The 24,168-nt window shown below is 45.2% G+C and overlaps 1 protein-coding gene across 1 annotated transcript; it reads right to left on the reverse strand.

The window, feature by feature from the left end:
- Positions 1-16,398: 16,398 nt before the first annotated feature.
- On the reverse strand, positions 16,399-18,530 carry LOC123494442 (protein FAR1-RELATED SEQUENCE 5-like). Its single transcript, XM_045230306.2, has 5 exons — positions 18,387-18,530; positions 18,247-18,312; positions 18,027-18,152; positions 17,152-17,947; positions 16,399-17,081 (listed from the first exon to the last, which is right to left on the reverse strand). Exons 1-5 carry the CDS (start codon positions 18,528-18,530, stop codon positions 16,399-16,401), a joined length of 1,815 nt encoding a protein of 604 aa, XP_045086241.1.
- Between the last annotated feature and the right edge of the window lie 5,638 nt (positions 18,531-24,168).

A 24,168-nucleotide genomic window follows, 5' to 3' on the forward strand; every position in this document is an offset into this window, starting at 1 on the left:
TGGACTCGGGCGAGAAGGTGCGGTGGGGATTTTCTTTTTTGCCAGTGAGCTAAAGCAGGGGTAAAAGTGACTTTTCATGTTGCACTTCACTAGGTTAGTCGCCAAAATTGACAGAAGTGTCATGGAGGGAACAAAAAAAAATGTGTGTGTCAAAAAGGGAGGAAAATGCTTTTAGGGCCAAAAAGGGAAGCAAAATTTAAGAAAGGGTCAAATAAGGAGTTCTCTCTAGATTATTAAATTTTTCAACGTATATTAGAAAATGTTCATTGTGTATTTAAATATTGTTTATCATATATTAAAAAAAATTGAACGTATACTATAAAATATTCATTTTGAGTATTTTTTGTTCAGTATATTTTGCAAAAAATCTCACTGTATTTTAAATTTTGTTCAACGTATATCATAAAAATGTTGAATGCTTTTTTTAGGATTAGCCGTTGTACTTCCTACTTTACGAATGGCGCTGCGTTTATAACGTTCGAGCTCGCTTTCTAGGCTGGGTTGCCTAGCTAGAATCCAGCATGAGGTTGGGTGTTCGATCCAACGCATTCACTTCTCTTTTTTTTCGTTTAGCGCGTGATAATTGGGCCGGACCGTGTGCGTGTCGCTTTAGCGAAGCCTGGATGATCATCGGACGCACACGGGCGATGTATAGGAGCTCTCTCTCTTCCCTCACAAAAAGTCTGCGTTAATTTTCGAGGAGTTTTACCGTAGGGACGGGTAGACGTGGGCCATTCATCCACCAGATCTAAAGGCCGAGGAGTAGTATTTTTTTGTTGAAGGGCAAAATAGGTAGAGAAAAAAATTATATCCAGTAGACCGACGGGTAGGACTGGGGGATCAAATTCCACTCGTCCGCCGCCAGTGGGAGAATCAGCGACGGCCACAGACACGGGCATGACGGCAAATCGCGGCATTTATACTCGCGCGGGTCGTGCTCAGGTTGCAGACTTGCAGGTGCAAACAGTGAGAAGTAACCGGCCGCACGAAACCGCCGTGTTGTTGCTCCGCGGCGTCTAAGGGCGTTTCTGCTCCGGTGCTCCCCCTGGCTGAACGCGAGGTGGAAAAACACATCGACGGCCAGGATGAATCAAAAACGGTTCATAACGAGGGGCACAATCGTCTTTGTTGCCCCCGCGTATAGCCGTCGAGAAGCCCTGGAAGACCCGTACGAGCCCGGTTAGATCGTATGCCCGGCCGTATATGTATTTCTATACGGCGGCCTTTCGTGCACGCGTGCAGCCGCCCGCGCGTGGGCAGCACGTGTCACCGGTAGTTGCCAAAACTGTCCCATCATATAAATGTGGACGGCAACCACCTCCGGCCGCATCGCCCACCATTCCCCCCCGCCGCATCGTCTCCCTCTCTCCACTCCCCACTCCCCACTCCCTCTCCTCTCCAACCTACTCGTCTCCCTCACCGCATCCTCTCCATCGCCATGGCGGACGCAGGAGGCGAGCGCCCCGATTGGGGCGCAGATCTGGTGGAGCAGGGGCGACAGGTCGCTGCGGGCACCTTTGTGAGGGGGCGTGCCGGCGTCCAGCGCGGTGCTCCCTCCACTGCAGATCTGGAGAAGGCGGGGGCGGGCTGCAGCGCCGCGGTCCAACCAGATGCGCCCGCTCTAGCGATCTCCGGCGAGGCGCAGAAGGTGGAGGCGGGCTCTGGCGAGGCGCAGAAGGTGGAGGCGGGCTCTGGCAAGGCGCACGAGGTGGAGAAGGTGGAGGCCGGCTCTGGCGAGGAGCAGGCGGAGCAGAAGGTATCTGCTTCTCACTTTTAGTTGGTAGTTTTTAGATTGTAGGGTTTGTGGCCAGAACTTTGTTTGGTTAGATTTGTTGGAGGTAGGGTTTTCTCTGCATTAGGGTTTTTCTGTATTTGATTTGTGCAAGAATGGTGGACCACATATGATTATTATATTAGGTTAGAAGTAGCCGGATTGAGGGATGGGGTTTTTTCAGATGCTTATTAGATTAGTAGTGGAATTTTTGCAATTCTTTAGGTGTTTGGAGGATTAAATGATGGATTAGTCAAATATATACTTCTCTATTGGTTTGGGTTGGTGCCTGCTTTAGTTCTTTGGCTTGATGATTAATTAAATGGATGATTAGTTCTAGGGATTATGCCTGTCATAGTTGCAATTCTTAGATGCTTGATTGATGCATGTTGTCATAGTTGCAGTTCTTTGATGCTTGATTGATGCCTGTCAGGCAGAGGCTATGTGATTGGATTTGTTTGTGTTGGATTGGGGCTTCTGAAGGAGAGGGGAAGGGGCAGTCTATGCTTATTTAGTTTGGGTTAGTACTGGAATTTTGCCGTTGCTTCAGAGATATTTACAGCATTGAACATCCTCTGCAATGTCGTTGCTTCAGAGATAAAAGAATCTTGGGGTTTTTTCAAATGCTTATTAGATTAGTAGTGGAATTTTTGCTTGTTAGATTTTAATTAGTATGAGGTTGAATACCTTATTTAAGGGGGAATTTAAGGTCAGATAGACGTCATATGATTATTAGATCTGTAGTTCAATGCTGCAGACATATATGATTATTTGATTTGATCTGTGGTTCAATGATACTGGATGGAAACATATTTGATTTGGAATGCATTAATTTTGATGTGCCAATGAATTGATTTAGATGATACAAGATTCATCTATAGTATAATTTGTTGTTGTTTAGGTAAGTAATGAAATTTTAGATGTTTGTTGGAGATGTATGCATTTATAGTTGAAGTTGTACCTAATTAACTACTGCATTATGTTAATATGTGTAGGAGCTTTGCTGCATTATCCAAAAACAGTAATTTGTGCATATTAAAATTTGTAGTTGGCTTCTGTAATTAGTAGCAATGGATGTAATTTTATATTTAGGGGGCTAAGAGATAACTCACTTTACAATTGCAGAAGGGTGGCCTAAAAAACAGTAACATGGCCTTGAAATATTGTCCTTGCCCAAAATTTTATAAATCAAATGTTGTAGGCAGGCCTATTGTCGAGCCTCATAAAATTAACCTGGCCAGAGATTTTCCTCTTTTGCAAATACTTATGATGAATTACAAAAATATGCAGCTAGGATGTCAGCATTGTATAACTATGAAGTAAACATTCCAAGGCAGGATCCTAGCAACAAAATATACTATATGTTTCCATTAAGTAGTGTGTGTGGGGGGGGGGATTCCTTCAAAAGAAAAGTGTTGGGTTAATCCAGGGAATGTCAAGAATCCAGCTTGGATTTTCATTAGCATTTATGAAGGAAAGCATTTGTCTGTTGATTGATTGCTTAGATTCTGTATTTATAAGGAAAGCATTTGGTCACTTGCAACATACCAATGTGGTTCACATTCACAATTTTGTTTGTAATGACATGCTGTGAACTGCAATTCAATTCATTGTAATTGATGTGCTTGTTTGAGAATATAGCAGGAGGAGGAGGATCTTGTGGGCAACAAGAGGAAGTGGGACAAGACTGGGTTCTACCCATATGACTCTGACGAAGATGAGCCGTACGAGGTAAGGCCTAGTTGAAATGTTATTTGTGCATTGAGTTAGTATTAATGCTTTTGAATGCATAATGTATTAATGTCAGTCATTAATGTGTGCAGTATCAATCTGGAGATGATGTGGTCGAGGGGAACGTCGAGTCCTTTGAAGAGAAGGTGGTGCAGAAGATCAGGGCCCAAGGATCTGCTATGTACTACAACTGAAGGACGGACATGTACCGGTGCCCCTACTGCAGCAGGCCCAAGCCCAGGTCTGGGTTGCTGGAGCATCTGATGGAACATTGTCGGGCTACATCCATCAGCAGTGATGAGTACAAGATCAGGGCTAAGCATTCTGCCCTCCACAAAGTCCTGAGAAACCCTAACATGTAGTTGCCCTAGACCCTGGTTGTCATATGATGGAGGAAGCCTCGGTTCTTTTGGTGAACTTTATGTGGCATTCTGATGGTGGAAAATTTTAGTGGTAATGTAGTATGAACTTTATCTAAGTGTAGTACTGTGATGTGTGGTCTAAACATATCTAATATGCTAGTGGTCTGAACTTGGAGGTGTCTGCATCAGCAAGTGTGCTATGTGGATGCTGCTATCTATGGTAGTAATATATATTGGTATCTATATTTGTGTCCCTTAAATTTGCCATTATGGTTCCTGAGATGTATGGTTCCTTAGATGTATGATTTGCTTGAATTTAGCTGCTGCAATGATCAGACATGCCGCATCAGTGTTGCTTCACTGATCAGGCATGCTGCAAACACTTCTCATGCTGTGGCCATGTGGAACATGTTGTGGCAATGGTGCAATAAATTCCCATGTTGTGGCCATGTGCAACATGCTCTGCCCATAAGCAAATCGGACCAAATGTAAAACTTTAATTAATGTTGTTTAGTGAAGTAAGTGGAAATTGTTCATCCACACATATGACATCTTTCCTTCATATGAGTAAGCAAAAATAGCAAATACTCCACCATATGATCAAATATTCCAAAAACTAAGCACATATTCCATCATTTCATCAAATAATAATAAAAAAGTAGTTAAAGATGGTGTGTGTGTGTGCAAAAAACAACATTTGAATAAAGATGTAATGATTATTTGTAATATTAAGGAGTTTTTTCATGAAATGCAAGTTGATTATTTGTAATATGAAAGATCTCCTTTTGTACAATTTATAGTGGCTCCGTGAACCCACATGTTTCGAACCGGCATTGGGCAGTGCATAAAAAATTCAGAAAAAATTCAAAAATTGTGACCCAAATTTTCTTGCACATGGCGACCCACATGTGCCAAACATGCCTATGAAAGAAAATTTGGAAAAAGAATATTTTACAATGCCCCCTTAGGTATAGACCGATGTTTTGACCAGTCAGTCTAGAGGGCATTATAAATTAATAAAAATTTCAAAAAAAAATATAAAACCTTGGAAACCTAGCTTTGTTTGTGCAAGAGATCATGTGTGCCAAAATTGAGGTGATTTGGAGGTGGTCGAAAAAATGACTGCATTCCGGAGGGGCCATTTGGTCTAACTTAAGCAAGTTTTTGAACAAATGTGATTTTTCCCACCACCTCCAAATCACACATACTTTCTTGCACATGGTGACCCACATGTGCCAAACATGCCTATGAAAGAAAATTTGGAAAAAGAATATTTTACAATGCCCCCTTGAGGTATAGACCGATGTTTTGACCAGTCAGTCTAGAGGTCATTATAAATTAAAAAAATTAAAAAATATATAAAACCTTGGAAACCTAGCTTTGTTTGTCCAAGAGATCATGTGTGCAAAAGTTTAGGTGATTTGGAGGTGGTCAAAAAACCCTAGAACACTGCCCCGGCAGGACGCAACGTGCGTTTTGTGTCCGAATTCGTGCACACCTTGCCTGGGGGGCCACATTAGCCATGCTCACATGCTCCCAAAAGTTGGGGTCATATCATGCATGCCCCCACATGCACCATGTACAAGCCGGACCATTCGGGTCTGCCGGAGGGCAAGTTTGAAAGAGGTTTTCCTTGCCGGCCCCACCAAATGATCCCAAACTTTTTGCACACCCTACCATGACCATGGCATGCATGTGGGAGGAGAATTCATACACCACAACCTCATTTTTGTTGAAATCCCATTAATATCCATGTGTATTACATGTAAGTGAGCATGTGTAAAATTTATTAGATGACTTGAAATCCCATTAATATCCATATGTATTACATGTAAGTGAGCATGTGTAAAATTTATTAGATGACTTGATGGTCAAAACATTAACTTGTCATATATGCAAAAGAAAGTGTGTATTGAATGCAAGTGAGCATGTGTATAATTTAGTGTGTGATTTGAAGATCAAAACACATGGCAATATGCCAAAAAAAGTGCCCACCTACCAGAGCAGGAGAATTCATACACCACGGCCTGCATACGACTAGAAACTCTGCCGTTCACGGGCCAGTATGCAGGCCCGTGGTGCAGAATATCTCTACTGCTAGTAGGCCCCACGGGGCAGAGGGGACGAGAGTTAGGCAATGTACTGCCTGCATATGATAGGAGCTTGGGAGGGGAGTCGCAGCCGGGTATATAAACCGGTGCGGCGCTCTCTCGCTTGGCGAGGTGGGACTAAACTCCCACCACCCAACGGCTGTGCGCTGCGATGTGCCCTACGCGGCTCTGCCTTGGGCCCAATTCGGGCGGGCTGGCCCAGGGCAGCCTTACCCGCGCGCTGATCTGTTTTATATTTTCTTTGTTTTTCACTTCTTAACTCCAAAATTTCATTTCTTATTTATATTTCTAATATTTAAAATCAAATCTCTTTTTTTTCTATATTATTTCTAACAGTGTTTACTAAAATTTAAAAAATATGCCAAATTCTGTTGTGTTTTATTTCATTTGTTCGTTCTATTTTTTATATTGATAATATTTACAAAATATATACTAAAATATTTCCAAAATGTAAGATAATATGTCATCTCCTATTTCACTTCTTCATTCTGATAGATCTTATCTTTTTTACATTTGAATTATTTTTTAAATGTAACATAATATGTTGTCCTTCCTAATTATAAATTTTATTTTCTGTTTGATACTTGAAATCTTATTAAATCAAATCTAGTTGGGACAATCGCATGCATGCCTCCACATGCACCATGTACTAGAAGCAGGTTTATCTTCTCGGTCACACCAATTGAGACAAAACTGTATGCACACCCTACAATGACTATGGCAAGCATGCATGGCGAGTACCGTTCATTTCCGACACTCGATGCATTTTCTAGGGTTTTTCCGGCGACAAAACCCTACAACACTGCCCCCACGTGACGCAACGTGCGTTTTGTGTCCGAATTTATGCACACCTTGCCTGGGGGACCACATTGGCCGTGCCCACATGGTCCCAAAAGTTGGGGTCATCTCATGCATGCCTCCACATGCACCATGTACAAGCAGGACCATTTGGGTCTGCCGGAGGGCAGGTCTGAAATTGGTTTTCCTTGACGGTCCCACCAAATGATCCCAAACTTTATGCATACCCTAGGATGACCATCGCATGCATGCATGATAAGTATCGTTCATTTCCGACACTCGATGCATTTTCTAGGGTTTTTCCGGCGACAAAACCCTACAACACTGCCCCCACATGACGCAACGTGCGTTTTGTGTCCGAATTCGTGCACACCTTGCCTGGGGGACCACATTGGCCATGCCCACATGGTCCCAAAAGTTGGGGTCATCTCATGCATGCCTCCACATGCACCATGTACAAGCAGGAACATTTGGGTCTGCCGGAGGGCAGGTCTGAAAGAGGTTTTCCGTCCCGGTCCCACCAAATGATCCCAAACTTTATGCACACCCTAGGATAACCATGGCATGCATGCATGACAAGTATCGTTCATTTCCGACACTCGATGCATTTTCTAGGGTTTTTTCGGCGACAAAACCCTACAACACGGCTCCCACGTGACGCAACGTGCGTTTTGTGTCCGATTTTGTGCACACCTTGCCTGGGGGACCACATTGGCCATGCCCACATGGTCCCAAAAGTTGGGGTTATCTCATCCATGCCTCCACAAGCACCATGTACAAGCATGAACATTCGGGTCTGCTGGAGGGCAGGTCTGAAAGTGGTTTTTCTTACCGGTCCCACCAATTAGGAAGTCATAAATAGGACAACATTTAATCATACATATTTTAAATGAAATTGAAAACAATGATAAGAAGTGAAATGGAATTATGAAACATGAACAAAAAAATAGGAATAAGAAGGAGAAAACATAAAATAACAGGAAAACCAAATTACAAGGGAAAGAGGAACAATACATTTGAATGTATAATATTGTAGAAATGATAGAGATACTATAAATATTGTTGAACATATACAAGTATACAATAACTAATAGGTGTCACAAAGATTTTTTTGAGGGAAGAACCAATGATATTTATTTTGAGGAAAGAAACAATGTAGGTAGGTGGCCCAGCCCAGACCGCAAATAACTGTCGGATGCATATTGTGGGGGCCCACATCGCTGCGCTTTCCATGCACGTCGATCACACGCACGTCAATCACAGGAGTAGTTGCCGTTCTGTTACACAATTCTAGGATCGTGCTAATCCATATGTTCCTAATCCCTACGATTGAGGAGCACGTTCAGCCTCGCTTCAACGGAGGAAAATATAAATCGCGAGATTGGCCACAGGGAAGTTACGACGACCTAGGAGTCGACCTCGTATATATTCTCCTCCTCCTCGCACATGTCGTCGACTAGATCGCCTCCTGCCGGCGAGTCGTCGACAGCTCCGTCCGCCGCATCCCACACGCCACAAAAACCCCGAGAAGATCAAGGTCGTCCGCACGTGCAGGCCGACCTCGACGAACTACGTCGACAACGCATCGCCGACTTCTTTCATCTTCGTCGACCGATCAAGTAAATTGTCCTCCTTACCTCGCGCCTTCATAGCAAGCTAGTTCCTCCGTCTCGTTGCTTTGATGGACTTAGGTTTACCACATATTTTCAACTAGTATCAACTCGACTAGATGCGTTCTGACCAGATGGCCTAGATGAAATAAATCTTTGGTTCTTTCATAGCATGGTAGAATAAGATGTTGTTTCTCGAGAAGCGTGATGCAATAGATTTTTTGTCACATGATCCAATTATATTTTTGTCACACGATCCAATTATATTGTTGTGCACATAGAACATTAAAGAGTTATAAGCATTAGATGTTGATGAACCTCAAATAGGTACCATTGCTATAGACTCTAGTTATTTACAGCTGATCAATTTATCACTGTGTTAATAAGACAACCAGACGAATTAGTTACAGTTTACCATATTAAATTTATTGATTATATAATTTATCTGATACTCAAAGAACTTGATCAGATGCAAGTAAATTCAATTACCAATTGTAGTTATTTTTTTATTGCCTCATGTCAGCACACACTTGGCTGCATGTTGCAGTATACATGGTGCTAGTTTTATATTTGCATTAGTGTTATTTTTGCATTAGTGTTATTTTTGCATTAGTGTTAGCTACTGCCAGAAAGTTTTATATTTTTGCATGTCTATTGTTATTTTTGCTTTAGTGTTCGCTAATGTCACGAAGTTATATATTTTCTTTCAACAGGATGGACGAGCTGAATGGAGAAATAGTATGCGACGTTGAAAAATGGTGCAAGCTTGTTGCAGCTCTATCGAGCGGTCAACGCGCTAGAGTGGCTGATACAACATTGCGCAGCATGCTGCAGATACCATCTATTAAGATGCATACCCTACTGATTAGGTATATGATTGAGAATTTTCAGGCCAGCACCGCCAGATTCATTATACAAGAGCAGGTTGGGGAGGTGACTCTCGGTGCGGTCGACGTCGAGTGCATCTTTAACCTCGAGAACCAAGGACTGTCCGCTTCGGACATTCTGACTGAAGAAGGTGAGGACATCAAGGAGCGGGTGCCGCCACAATTTCTCAGTAAGACATCAGAAAACATAGTTCTCATTGAGGACATAATTAAAAGTAAATCCACGGACGACGATTTCCTTCGGAAAGTAGTCCTTGTCCTGTTAGGAACAATTATTGCTCCCATGTCGCGCAAGATTGTGCCAAAGCAGTACTACGCTATGGTCGATGATGTGAAACGTATTTCAAAGATTAACTGGAATGCCTTCACCATGCGTCTTCTCCTTGATTGCCTTCGCATAGTGAAGAAAGGCAAACACCTCCGCTAATGGCCGAAAGGCAATTTGGCTCTCTTGCAGGTACACATATGAGACCTGTTGCATAATGTCAATTATCATATCATTGCAATTTTATGTGATGTATTGTACTAACTCTAAATCCTTATATTTTTTTGTAGTACTTGTACTGGGAGAAGGTGCAACCGGTCGAAGGCGAATGCGCCTATAATCCCAACTTGTCCATACAACCTCTTATGAGGAACTGGACCGAAGGTGCAGCCACTAGGAGAGATCGGTTCGACTATGACAATGGGCGCGGCCGTGGTAACGTGAGGGTAAGTCATTGTGTTCCGTCTTTCTTAAATGTTTTGTAACTTAATAATATTTATTTTTTATTCATCACATGTACTTCAATATCGCATGCAGATCGAAAATAATATCACCCAGGAGTATAGGGCTCAGGAGCCCAACATCCCAAATAATGCGCCTACCATGAAGCCAAAAACCAAGCCTGCAAATGGAAACGCAAAGAAGTCGACGACATCCCCAATGTCGGAAGATTTGATGGAGTTTCTAATGAAGCGGTGCATGGACTTCATACACACCCAGATGAGGGAAATCCCTGATCAAGTTGCTGAGGTGTCACACCCAAACTTTCTAGTTTACAGTATGTTTGATGTTTTAAACCATGCTAGCATTACTAAATTTATATTTTTATTGCAGAGGTTGTTGGAGAAGTTGAACAAATCAGGTGTCATGTACAAGCCGGCTGCTGCCGTGCCATCCGCGGACAATGATGTGGATGAAGAACTGGATTCGTTCGAGAACGGTCCATATGAAAAGAAGGAATTCATGTACAAGGATGACATAGACTCACGCGGAGAGCCTGTCATTGACATGACGCAGCCTGATGAAGTGGTTCCCAACCATAAAACCATACCTGAGGTACTATGTATATATATTTCTGTCTATAATTTTCTCCTTTAATTTATTTACGTGCTGAAATGTTCACACGATTTTGTTTGCGAAACAGAAAACCCCACCGAAGATGAATGGACACAAAGAAGCTTCACCTATTAGGCGTAATGATGAATGTGGCGCTACACCCGAAAACCCTTGGGTCGTTGGTACTTCTACTCAAGCACCTTCATCGGACATAGACATTTGTCCATCTTCTGTCAGCAAGTTCATGGCTAAGGCGAATGGAAAAAAGGCTGCAACAATCGATAAGGATGAGGAAGTTATGTCCGGTAAGAGCAAGAGGACCGTTCCTAAGAAATTTGAATCCCCCTACGCACTTGACAAGCCCAGCAGGCGTCCCAACCATGGTCAGAAACCCTCCGGTACTTCTACTGCTACTAGAGGTATCGTAACTAACTTTCTTATTTTTTTATATGCTACAAATGCATATGATCACCATTGTTGACGTTCATATTATTTCATGCAGCTCTGTTTTCTAAAAATCATGAGCCGGAGGTTGTGGCAGATGAGTTGACGCCGGAAATAATTGATGCAGCTGTTTCATTTGTCGAGTTAGCTGCTAGCACCGAGAAGAATAAGGGGAAGAAAGTTTACTACAGTGAAGGGCGTGGCATATCTCTAACTTCCGAAAGGATTCGACCGGTACTAACTCACAGATGGCTGTCGGACGATGTAAGTACTACTTGCATGTCCTGTTATTAAAATTCTCAACTTTCAACATGTAATGCCCTGATATTCTATGAAGGTTATTGATGCTTATATGGGACATTTGGAGCTGTGCGTTGGTCATGATCGTTACCTCTGTCCAGCGTGGAGGTCCAAATTCCTTGTAGATCGTGCTATCGCATGAGACGATCCATTGCCGTCGAGCTACAACATGGATAGTGCTCTGTCCAAAGCTGGAGCAGTTAATAGAGTCACGAAAGAGTATACTGTGCGTGATAAGGTACGTCATGTTTGTAATTCTTCACTACAGGACATTTCATCAAGTATTTTGTTTGATCCACAATGGTTTTTTGCACTGTAGACATATATCGCGTTGAATATCGACAATGCCCACTGGATGACTGTGGTCATGCACATGATCAAGCAAGAATTCCAAGTTCTCGAGTCGCTCTATCCTCTGGACCTGACAGAAAAGACTGTGAAAGCACTGGTAATATAACAAAAATTTGTACCATTGGTCTTCCATGTTGTTTATTATTCATCTTTAACACTATCCTCTTTATAGCGAATGGCTATAGCACACGATATGCACCTAGCAAATCTTATTACACCAGGGAAATATCCGGACGTAAGTAAGTGGCCTATCAACGAGTATGACATGCCCCAGCAAGAGGATGGGTGAGTTAATAGGACATCATGCACATTCAAACAACAACACACATGTTCGAATTGCCCACCGCTAATGTTTGCATATGTACCAGGAACTCTTGTGGCCTTTTTGTCATAGAATGTCTAGAACATTGGGACGGGGACCGAATGACCCGCGATTTTTCACATGCTGTTATTTACGTTTGTAGAGTAGCTAGTATGGTCGTGTAGCAACTTCGGTTGATGTAACCTTTATGTCATTTTGTGCAGGCCACCGTTGACGCAAGGAGAAGACGTTTCGCCGCCGAGTTGATTATGTCACCTTCGAACACGATGGAGTGTGTGAAGAACAAAATTCGCGAAATCGCAAGGAAAAGGCGTGCCTGAAGAATTCATGCGGCATGCAAGATTCAAGTTTTAGTGGTTTGGATTTAGTCCGGTCGAAGGTTTCGACGGCATGATTATCTTAGGGTTTCTATCATTTTTATGTAATAAACAGGGCATCTCGAATATTCTGACACATACATGTGTATGTGTCTGTCAGACAATTCGCTCGTACCAGACAATTCGGTCATACAATTCGCTCGGAGAAGACAATTTGGTCGTACCAATAAAGTTTTGGCTTCACTTATCAGTTGTTCTTGCTTAATATTTTTCTCGTTCTCCAATTTTTTATAATTGTATTTTTCACATTAATAGTATTCGCATTCTATTTTTCTCTTCAACTGCTCCAAATTTTCACATTCTTTACTTTTTTAAAACTCTACCAAGCTTAGCCTTCTGCCTTAGCTATCTGCATGTCATCATCTTGCATAATCTCCTGGTAATTCCCCCACATCACATGATTATGAAAAGTAGTCATGTTAGCTAAGTAAATATATCGAGCCAAAACGTAATATTACACAGATGAAAATTAGTCATGTCAGCTCGTTGGCTCTATCGCGTGTTATCAGGCATCATGTTTTTCTATTTTGTTTTACAAACCCGTCGTTTTTTTATTGTATGTATAATTAATTCTTTTGTACTCACCATGATGCCGGGCACGTCCCATCTAACCACGCGAGGGGCCCCACAGGCGGCCTATCGTGCCGGCAGTGCTACACCAGCCCATTTTGCCAGGTTCACATCGATCTTTCCCGTTTTCTCGTTTCCCTTTCCAAATCCCCAGCCCTCTCTCTCCATTTGCGCCTCCAAATCTCGACGGCGAAAGCATGACAGCGAGCTGGGCGTCGGGCGGCGGCGGCTGCGGCGAGAAGAGCGGTGGCGACCGCAAGTTAGGTCGAACCCTGGGTCCAGGAAGCATGTGGGGCGGATTCAGTGGCACAGGAGGCAGCGGCGGTGGATCGAGTGGAACAGGGGACGGGGGTTTCGTGGGCGGCGGCGGGCCGGGAGAACCCATGGCTAGGGTTTCTTCAGTGCTACACTTTGGTGGCAAAAAGGTAAGTTCTTTACCGTTGTTCTTTACATCCCAGCATTATCGCCCACAATTCATGACCTGTGGCCATGACAAGCTCCATCTATGTGGTCATCAGGAAACTCCTGGTGGCCGTGTCTACATAGATGCAGACAATTTTGGCAGCGCATTCGTGGGACGTGTGTTTGAGGTTAGTCTACAGAGCATGATCTTCAAACTAGTACTGCTATTGCGGTCAAGCTGCAAAAAAGTTCAGTGTTTAACGCTTGCAGTGACAAGTTCAGTTATAAAATGACTTGAATTGCTCATGATTTATTTAGGATGATATCACTTCTGAGTATGTTGAATGGGTTGATGGGGAGTGGGATAGCAAAGCAAAGTCAGTCATTAAGTATCTTGCCATGAAGAACAAGAAATTGGAGACTAAGACTACAGAATATGAAGCTGAAATTAAAAGGAATGAGAAAGAAAAGAGGGCAATGGTTAAGATGCACAAGGAAATATTGCTCTATAGGGATAGGATTTTAGGATTTGGAGGGCTTCTATATCTTGGCATGCTAGCCATTATGATTGCTGTCATAGTTAGCAAGTAGATTGTTCAAGTTATTGACATCATTGTAATTGACATGATGAAATGCTGGTGAATTATTTGCTATTCAGTTTATGGGCAAAGTGTAACAGAGATTGCAGCATAAATAACATGGGGCCATCATGATTGGTAGACAATGCACTTTTGGCATGTTCTATATTCGGCAGACAATGCACTTTTGGCATGTTCTATATTTGGTAAGTGATGCACATGTGCACATCACCTTGCAACACTACTGATTTATGCAGCAGCCCAATTCATTGTGTTGTTGCAACATAGGAGCAACATCTAGCAGCACTGACACCTTTGATGCAACACTGAAGCAAAGCAACAGTACACATTCAATAATCTGAAATTTAACTGAACTTGACACTTAGGGTGAGCAGTAGATATTCAGTTCTTCAGCCACAAAGAAGCCGACCAAACCGTACCGATTGCATAACTTATATGCTTACATATAAAAGCATACATAACCAACATCAAACCCAAAATAATGTTAACTTATATGCTGAAACATACAACAGCATAACTAACTTAAGATAACCAGCAGCTTCCTCCTCCTTCAGCAACTGTGCCCATCTTCACTTCTTCAGAAATTTGAGGCGGCGTGAGCGGCGCACCACACACGGAGAAGCCTTCTTCTTGACCGCCGTCCTATTCGACAGCTGCGCTACCTGATCCTGAGCCACCACCTCCTCTTCCACCTTCACTATGTCAGGGAGGAGGGGAAGGAGCTCGACGTCGATGGGCATTGTCTTGCCACCCTCGACGGCTACCGGCGCTACCATCTGCACGGCGTCCTCCTCGCCCTCCTCATGGTCATCAGGGATGACCAGTACCTCCTCCACGTCGTCCTCCATGACGTCGGAGCGCAATGGCAGGACTGGCTTCGGCACGTGGCGGACCTGGTAGTCCGGGCTGACGGGCGCAGGGAGAGCGAGCTCGACGTCGACGCGCTCCGCCCTCGACGTGACGCGTGCTGGATCTGGCCGCAGTGTCATGGTGGTGGAGCGGTACATCCACCACCTTGCGCGTTGAACAGGGGAGTCGCTCAGCGTGGCCTCTCGCATTGCCCACACGAGGCGGAGAGCCGGCGGCACACCGCGGCCATAGGGGAAGGCGCACTTCTTCTTGGCGTCGGTGAGGACTTTGACGAGGCCACGCGCGTGGTTGACCAACATCTCCGTGCTGGGGAACCAGCCGCACACCTCCGTCAGCTGCGCGCCACCCCTCGTCATCGCCGGCGAGGTCCATCATCGCTCTCTACCAGCCGAAGCTTCTCTCCATGGAGGCGGCTGCAGCAGTCGCCGGCGAGGGTTTTCTCGATCTACTGTAGGTGGGGATAAGAGGGGAGTTCGAACCGGCGCCCGTGGGAGTTGGGTGAGTGTGTGGTGGGGAGGAGAGTGGTACAGTTACTTATTTAATGGCATTTAGGACGTGGGTAGGGGAAATGTACAATATTCTTTCTACCTTCTGCCCCGGTCATAACACAGTAAAGAATTTTTTTGATTTTTGTTTAGAGGGAAACATCTTACTTTATTTAAACAAAGTCTGGGATCTCGTCTGCTAATACACTAAGGATACAATCAGGGGCCGAAAGCCTCCAAACCAAATAAACACAATCGCCTAGAGCTACCTTAGCCAAAGTATGAGCCGGCCGATTAACACAGTAAATAATTGAAGCAAGTGTTCTACTCTTCTTCCTTCTCCACTTTTCTGCACATGATAAAAGACAAGCTAAGTTAATGAATGATACAAAATTTAATAATCCACAATGCATACAAACACTTACTTCTGATTTAGTTTGCATTTCTTGCTACGTCTAGCGTGTCCTACCAATTTGCAAGCGCCGCACCGGGTTTTCAAGTCATCAAAAGAGAGTGGTCTACCATTTTTCGAGACAAGGCGGCTCTCATCTACCTTTGTTGCACCTTTGCTTGACACTTTCATAGGATCTTTAACCGCAATCATGTTGCCTTCACCATCGTCCACATATTCAACTGCACACTTACTGATGTCATTTGTTTGCTTCAACAAATTTTCCTGTAGCAGATCATACTCATGACTCTTAGCTATCACAGCCTTCAAACTCTCCTGTAATTGATCCCACAAAGCAGGGTGTTTGCATGCCGCATGCATAGCTTCATACGCTAACACACTGACCTGGCTATATTTCATTCTTTCCCCGGCCCCAGTCCAACCAAATCCCAACAGATCGCTTGTGCGCCTCGCGGGCAGTCCCAACCTTGCTTCTTTCGTGAACCGAACAAGAACTAAACACTTTGGTATTTCAGATATGTTCAAGTGCTTCCGTACATGGAATATGTGCTTGCAAGGTAGACCCTTTTGAATCATTCTTCTGCAGCTGCACCTTATAGTTTCTGCGGAATTTACTGGTGTATACTCCACCCAAAAACGACACTTCCGGTTATTCTTCCAGGCCACGATGTACTGCTATGATCCGTCTCCCAGCTTAATTTCTACAATCTCCATGCCGTCAATTTTTCTAAGATCATCTTGCAACATATAGAAGTTTGCTGGAGTGAAGACGTGACAAGCAGCTATCTCAAGTTCCCTCCAGCTAGTAACTGGCACCGGCAAACTCTGTGAGGCCGTGCAGTCATCTCGCGCCTCGTTTTCACGGATACGCACAACGGCGTTCTCATAGTGCAAAATCATATCCACCAGAGTCATTTCACCGTCTAGGCGGAGGTGAAGGCATGAGTTCAGGCTTTCACTCCGCTGGTTGCTTTTCATGCCAAGCCAAAATCCCTCTGTTAGATAAGCCGCGGCCCATAGTCTTCTCTTTTTATACATCCGTCTCAACCATGTTACAGTTTTTCCCGACTGCCATCTTTTGGAAAATGCGTGCCATCTCTCCTCAAATGTGGCCGTGGACGTGCTGTAGTACAGAAGAGTTCGGAACTCCTTCAAGGACTTGTGACTGAGGTGAATCTTCATATTTTTCTCTATGTGCCACATACATATACGGTACCACACGTCTGGCAAGACTTCGCGAATTGCCTTGATCATCGCAGCGTCGGCGTCTGTGATAACACTCTTAGGCATCTTTTGACACATGGACCTCAAAAAAGTCTGCAGAAGCCACACGTATGTCTCCTCGGTCTCGTCTGAAACTATGGCACAACCAAAAACAATGGTCTTCCGATGATTGTTAAGACCAACAAAAGGTATGAATGGCATTACCATAGCGGTTCATCTTGTACGTGCTGTCAAATACAAGCACGTCGCCGAAGTCCTCATAGTCATGACGAGACTGGGAGTCGCACCAGAACATCCTATTCAAATGTCCTTCCTTATCTAGCTTGTACTCGAAAAAGAAGCTAGGATCCCTCTGTTTCCTACTGGCCATGATGCCTATGGCTGTGGCAGCATCACCTTTTGAAAGCAGCTTCCTCTTCTCCTTGGCGCAAAGGTTGTATATTTCATGCCTGGTAAAACCAACACCGCCGTACCATACATGTTTGCTGATGAAGCAATCCATCATGTCGTGAATTCTAATCTCTGCAGCTCCCATGGACATTATCTCATGCTTTTGGTACTCTTTGATTTTTCTGTGGGACCAAAGAAAAGGTACCTCGTCCGGTCCTGCCAACATATGGCTATGCTTGTCCTCAAAACTTTCAACATACCAAACCCCACGCTTTTGGTCAAGCTTGACGGTCAGGTGCGCTTCGCAAAAGCAGCGTGTCTCGGCTCTGAGCCTCTGGCTGTGTCCTTCCTCGGTTAGCAATTTGCTGTCATGTTTCCCTTGTCTCGAACAAACAAACCGCCTATAACGCATATGACGTGACTCCGTTTTGCTATACCTGGCCTTATTCTTTCTAATGCTGAAACCATTATCTCTAGCATAGCTGTTGTAGAAATCATACGCAGCATCGTGAGATGTAAAGGTCATTTCCATTATCTGCATGAACATATCCCTCTTATCATCTGCACTGGCAGTATCTTGGACATTCTTTGCCCCATCATCTTGTGTCACCTACACAATCAAACCACAGCCATGAAAACAGTTTTTATGGTTTAACATTACTTCCATAGAATATTGATTACACACATACCTCACTCATGATGACCGACGACTGGGACTCCCCAGAATCAGGTGCATCTAATGATTCGTCGTTAAGGCCTGTCTCCGCGCCGGATTCACCGAAATAGTCGTACGCATTATGACATTCGGAAATGAACTGGAAAAATACAACACAAATACATAATTACTTATCATATAATATTCCAGAAGAAATTCAATTTGCATGCCAAGAAAATTTTTCACTTACGTACCTGACTAATGTAATCTTCATTCGAGAGCTCCGAGTTGTTTTCCTGATCATCATCAAGCTCATCGATCTATAAATTTTCAACACAAAGATTTAATGTTGTCGGATGCCACCAAAAAATTACAACATGACAATGCCACTCACATTAAGATCGTCCCATTCATTCCCATTCTCTGACCAATCTTCACGATCTGAATTTTCATTATCTGACCAATCTTCTACCCAGTCTTTCATCAGTTCTCCAAACTCCATGTCTACCATGATATCAGTTAACTCCTCGTCCGCCATTTCCTACAACCAATAATATGTATCATCACATGTGCAAACATTATCAATGATGAAATATACAACACATAGCACACGATCACGGATGTTATGTAAACAACCGCAACCGAGGCCGTTCAGATCTGCCAAACTTAGTAAGGAAGATGGCCACGGCACCCGTCGTGATCACTTTCAATCACGAGGAACTGCACGATCTCGAAACCTAGCTAGATCTGTGATTACCTCTGCTGCCGGATACCTAGGTTAGCCGCCACATCAAATAACGATACTGGTGGTGCGCACAGCCGACGGCAACCGACGCTACGTGAACCCAGATCACGAGGAGCAGCACTACCGGAACAAGATCCACGATCGCATGCGCCGCCGGGTAGCTAGGTTACCCGCCCCGCTAGGTTAACCACTACCACTGGCGGCGGCAGTTCGTTTGATGTTGCCGCGAGCGACACTAGAGGGGGGACGCGGGATGCGGTACCTGTGCGTGCTTGTTGGAGATTCACGACTTTGTCGCACCCGCTGTCCGACGAGATCGCCGACGACGAGATAGCCGCCGCTAGAGATCTACTACGTGACTTATGGAGCTGCGTCAATGCTCGCGAGATTGATGGAGCTGCGTGAATGATTGGATTCGGCAGGTCTTACGTGGACGTGGGGTCGTGTGATGTTTTTTTTCGGACCAGGGTACTGTACGTATACGGTCTGGGTTATACAGGGCTTGGATCTGGGCTACGGCGGGCCAGGAAAAAAAAACTCGCGGGGACAAAAATACCCCTCCGAAATTAGGTTAGGGGTGAGCACCGGAGCAGGGCTCGTCGAAGGGATGCTGAGGCTTTGGCCGGGCACAACGGCCACCTGCACAACGTGGGCTACCTCAGCTCGCAACTGATGGAGCGACGACGTTTACCGGCCGCCAGATGCAGGTGCACGGCCACGATGGCGGCCATGGACGGCGTAGCGGTGCACGGACATCGTGGTGGCGGTGGGAAGCTGCGGCAAGTACCAACGATAGTGGCTTGGGTCGGTGCGGCAGTGAGGATTTGACGATACAGATGCAGAGGTTGGGGCAGCACGAATGACTTGGTCAGTGTTTTCTTCCCTGATTAAAAATGGACGCGTCTAACGAGTGGCCGTTGGCTCGTTAGACATCCGGAGTGGCCGGTCGTATATGGAAATATTTTGTCTCCCCTAATCCATATATGAGCAAAAGTATCATGTAAACAGGGAAAAAGGAAGAAAGTGCCCATATGAACATGTGTGAACGCATTTAATTCGGGTTTTAGATTTTTCAAAAAGCTATAACTTTTGAACGGCGCATCAGAATTAAGATTCATTTTCACTGTTAGAATCCTCACGGTGTGCTCTTCAAAACCAGATCCCGCATGAGTATGTTTCGACGAATTTTTGTGTGTGCAATTTACTCCCCGTTTTGTGCAACTGCCTAGCCGTCGATGTGCAACTACCTCAGAGTCGACGTGTAACTTTTTTCTACTCGTGGACAAGCAGTTTTCAGTGATGTGAACGAGAGTGAACGCGTTTACTTCGGGTTCTATTTTCCTAAAAATGTCTTAACTTTTGAAACAAATGTCAAAATTAAGATTCTCTTTTCTGTTGGAATCCGCATGCTTATCGAAACTAGATCCCACATGGGTATGTTTCGACAACCTTTTTCTGTGCAATTTACTGCCTATTTGGTGCAATCTAGCTTTCAGTGTGCAGCTACCAAAAAGTCAATGTGCAACCTTTCCTCATACCTGTAGACATGCAGTTTTCATTGTTGAAGCCTTTACCCCAAATTATCCGCTACCAGTGAGATGTGCAACTTCGTCAGCTGCACTTGCCAACTGCCTAGTAGTCGGTGTGCAAATTTTCTCTCTGCCCACGGATGTGCAGTTTTCATTTTGTTCGATGCCTGGGCCAAGTGCCTACCAGTGGATGTGCAACTTCGTCTGTTGTCCCGGCCAACTACGCCACCGAGAGCGTGCAACTCCGTGATTGTGCACGTGCGACAATCGCGTGTGAGAACTCCCGCAACCATGATTGTGCGACTATGTCGCCCGTGTGCAACTCCCGCAGCCGTGTGTGAACTACTATCCCGCGAGCGTGTGCAATCCAGGTATGTGCGTAAGAAACTATGCCGATCAGGGTGTCCAACTCCACAGTCGCACATGAGCAACTACTCTGTCACGCATGTGCAACTCCCGCAGACCGTGCATGAGCAACTAGGCCGAGGAGAGTGTGCAACTCCACAACTGTGCTTGTGCGACTATGCCGAAGAGAGTGTGCAACTCGCGTACCCGTGCATGAGCTACTATGCCGATGAAAGTGGGCAAATCCGAAATCGTGCTTGAGAAACTATCCGATGAGAGTGTGCAACTCAGTGGCCCTGTGTGGGCTACTGCCCCAAGGAGAGTGTGCAGCTTCATGGTCCCGTGTGTGTGACTATGTCGTCGCACGTGTGCAACTCCGGTAGTCATGTGTGAGCTATTATGCCGACGAGAGTGTGCACCTCCGCGGCATATGTGTGCAACTATTTTGTCGAGAGCGTGCAACTCTGTGGCCGTGCATGTGCGACTGTGCGGGTGAGAGTGTGCAACTTCGCGGTCGTGCGTGTGTGACTATGCGAAAAAGAGTGCAACTCTACTCCCTTGTGTGTGCGACTATGCCGACGAGAGTGTGCAACTCCACAGTCGTGTGTCAGCTACTACGCCGACGAGAGTGTGCAACTCCGTGGTCGTGCACGTACGACTATGTCGACGCGCATATGCAAGTCCGGCAGTTGTGCGTAACCTACTTGCCGACGAGAGTGTGCACTTCCGCGACCGCTCGTGTGCGACTATGCCGACGAGAGTATGCAACTATATGGTCGTGCGGGTGCGACTATGCAGACGAGTGCACAACTCTGTTGTCACGCATGTGTGACTATGCCAACGGGAGTGTGCAACTTCGAGCTCGTGCGTGAGCTACTACGCCAACGAGAATGTGCAACTCTTGGTCCTGTGTCTGCGACTATACCACCGCACATGTGCAACTTCGCAGTCGTGTGTGAAGTACTATCCCGACGAGAGTGTGCAACTCTTTGATCGTGCGTTTGTGACTATGCAAACAATAGCTAGTGTGCAACTCTGTGGCTGCGCGTGTGCGATTGTTCCTACGAGGGTGTGCAACACCGCAGTCATCTGTGAGTTACTACGCCGACCAGAGTGTGCAACTCTATGGTTCTATGTGCGACTATGTTGTCGCGGTTGTGCAGCTTCCGCAGTCGTGCGTGAGCTACTATGCCAACTAGAGTGTGCACCTCCGCGTCTGTTCGAGTGTGCAACTCTGTGCCCGTACGTGTACGACTATGTGGACGAGAGTGTGCAACTCCATGGGCGCGTGGGCGACTACGCCTACAAAAGTGTGCAACACTGCGGCTGTGCTGAGCTACTACACCGATCAGAGTGTGCAACTCTGAGACCATGTATGTGCGACTCTGTCATCACGCTTGTGCAACTACCACAATCGTATGTGAGCTACAATGCCAACGTGAGGACGAGCGACCAGCATGGTTAAAAAACGTGTTGTTTTCTGAAATTAAATGAAACAAGATCTTATACAATCGACCTCTCTATAAAAGACCTTATGTGTGTTGCAGTCTCGTCCAAACTACGATATTAATGAAATGTGCAACTTCGCGTGATGTCCTAGCCAACTGTCAAGCTGCCGATGTGCAACTTTGGATGCCGTCCTGGCCGGCTACTTAAATACATATTGAACAAAACCCCCAAAGTGGTCTTTTATAAGATGGCGAATACTTTATCAATCCCGAAATAAGTGTCTCTCAAACGGATGTGTTTAACATGGATGTATTTAGTACAGAGTGAGTAGCCAAAATGTGTTGTCCTCTTTTCTTAAAGAATAAAACAAGTACAATTGGGTGAAAAAAGTAAGCAATTACAAAAAGGATTGTTGATCATGTGCAATTCTCTAGTGAGCAAATGATTGTATATATCCGATGGGAAATGGACACCCTTTGCTTAAAAATGCATACACAAAAACATTAAAACTTCGGTGCTGGTTGCTCATAATTATCCAAAAATGTGCAAAAGGATTCTCTTGCGAGCTACTATCTCTTAGTCTCCATTCTTCAACCAATAAGTCTCCATGTAACGACCACCAGCACTAATCGAAAAATAAAATCACCAAAGCTGCACGCAGATCATACGCATTGATTATCTTGGCCGTCCCAGTTCAGCAGCTACCCTATAGAAAAGATAGAAGTCGCCTGTCCTCGGTGAGCTGTAGCCCCGCCGCCACATCAATCCAGTTGCTATGCGCCTCGTACAAAATCTACAGCAACCACACACGTATGAATCATGAGTTTCACGGTTGGCCCCGTAGATCCTCGAGTTGATCTCAGGCTCGATGGGGATGCGGGACGCACCGGCACCGCGGCCCCCGGCTCGAGCGGCAGCGTCGAGCAGATGGACGAACAAGAGGGAGGAGGATGTGGGGGTCTTGGATCCAGAGCGGCGGGGATGTGCAGATCCGGCATCAATGCAGAGGAGGCCCGACGCGGCGGTGGTCGACTGGGGCGAGCTTGACCCAAGGCGGGGATCATCCTTGGCGGCGACCTGTGTGGAGGCGAGAGAAGGAAGAGAGAGGAGGGAAGGCAAGAGTGGACCGGCGTGACGCGAATCCTGGTCGCCGATGAGACGGCTGGTCAGCGGAGGAGCACCGGACAGCGACTTGTGAAGCTCTTGGGCGGCGCGCTTCGCCAGATGGAGGGGATTAGTTGTTTTCTTTTTCCTGAAGAGAGGCAGCTACTGAAGAGAGACAACGACGACTGTTTTTGTCGGCTAGCGCGGCCGCTCGTTTCTGTTAGATCGTGCGCGCGCACTTTTTAGATTTTAGGATTAAAAATATGTTCGTGGTTACACTAAGCTAAACTCCCCTCGACTATAAAAAATAATAAAGCAAAAGAAAATGCCAATAATACCCACGAAACCAACGGTGGATTTCCTACCAGAAAAATGTTACACCTACGGGATTCCCCCTACGGACGCCTGTTACGGGATTGGGTGTCCTTGTCTCATTGATTCTCCTTCCGTGAATTCAGCTGTGGGACCCAACTCGTGGTACATCCCAGATCTCCACGACTCCACCTCATCTCCTTAAGTACTTTCCGTAAAATGTCCGTAGCTGTAGCAAAGTTTTTTCCTACCAATACTACTCCCTCCTACCACTAGTAATTTTTGTACCGTAAAAAACCTCTAATTTTCAACTAGTACAAGATAGCTGCCATCTCAAACATTCAAATTTTAATACAGCTGGCACCTTCCAGTTCATCCTAAATAATTATAAGCAGATAAAAGGTGTTTCAAGTTTTGAGTTCAGACTTCAAAGTGGAGACAGATCAATGCCGGCCCGACAATTCACGTTTGTTGTGTTGCGAGACAGTCCACGTTTGTTGTGTTGCGAGCGACGTGCCTTACTCTGGAGGGATCTGCGCTTCCACTGCTATCATCTTTGTTGACACGCGTATTTCTCGAGGACCAATCGACATGTTGATCTAGATATGCAACATGAAGAGAATCGAGCCTATGCAAAATTGTTTTGTACCGCCACGAGTCTTTATGATCTGCAAGACTGAAGTTGGATTCCT

Source organism: Aegilops tauschii, chromosome 6 (genome assembly GCF_002575655.3).
Source record: "Aegilops tauschii subsp. strangulata cultivar AL8/78 chromosome 6, Aet v6.0, whole genome shotgun sequence".
NCBI classification, from domain to species: Eukaryota; Viridiplantae; Streptophyta; class Magnoliopsida; order Poales; family Poaceae; genus Aegilops; species Aegilops tauschii.

Coding starts and splice junctions, on each gene's coding strand:
- LOC123494442 (XM_045230306.2), bottom strand. CDS start 18,530: ATGGCGGACGAGGAGTTAACTGATATCATGGTAGACATGGAGTTTGGA. Junction 18,313..18,386: donor ATGAATGGGACGATCTTAAT/GTGAGTGGCATT, acceptor GAAAATTTATAG/ATCGATGAGCTTGATGATGA. Junction 18,153..18,246: donor ATGAAGATTACATTAGTCAG/GTACGTAAGTGA, acceptor GTATTTTTCCAG/TTCATTTCCGAATGTCATAA.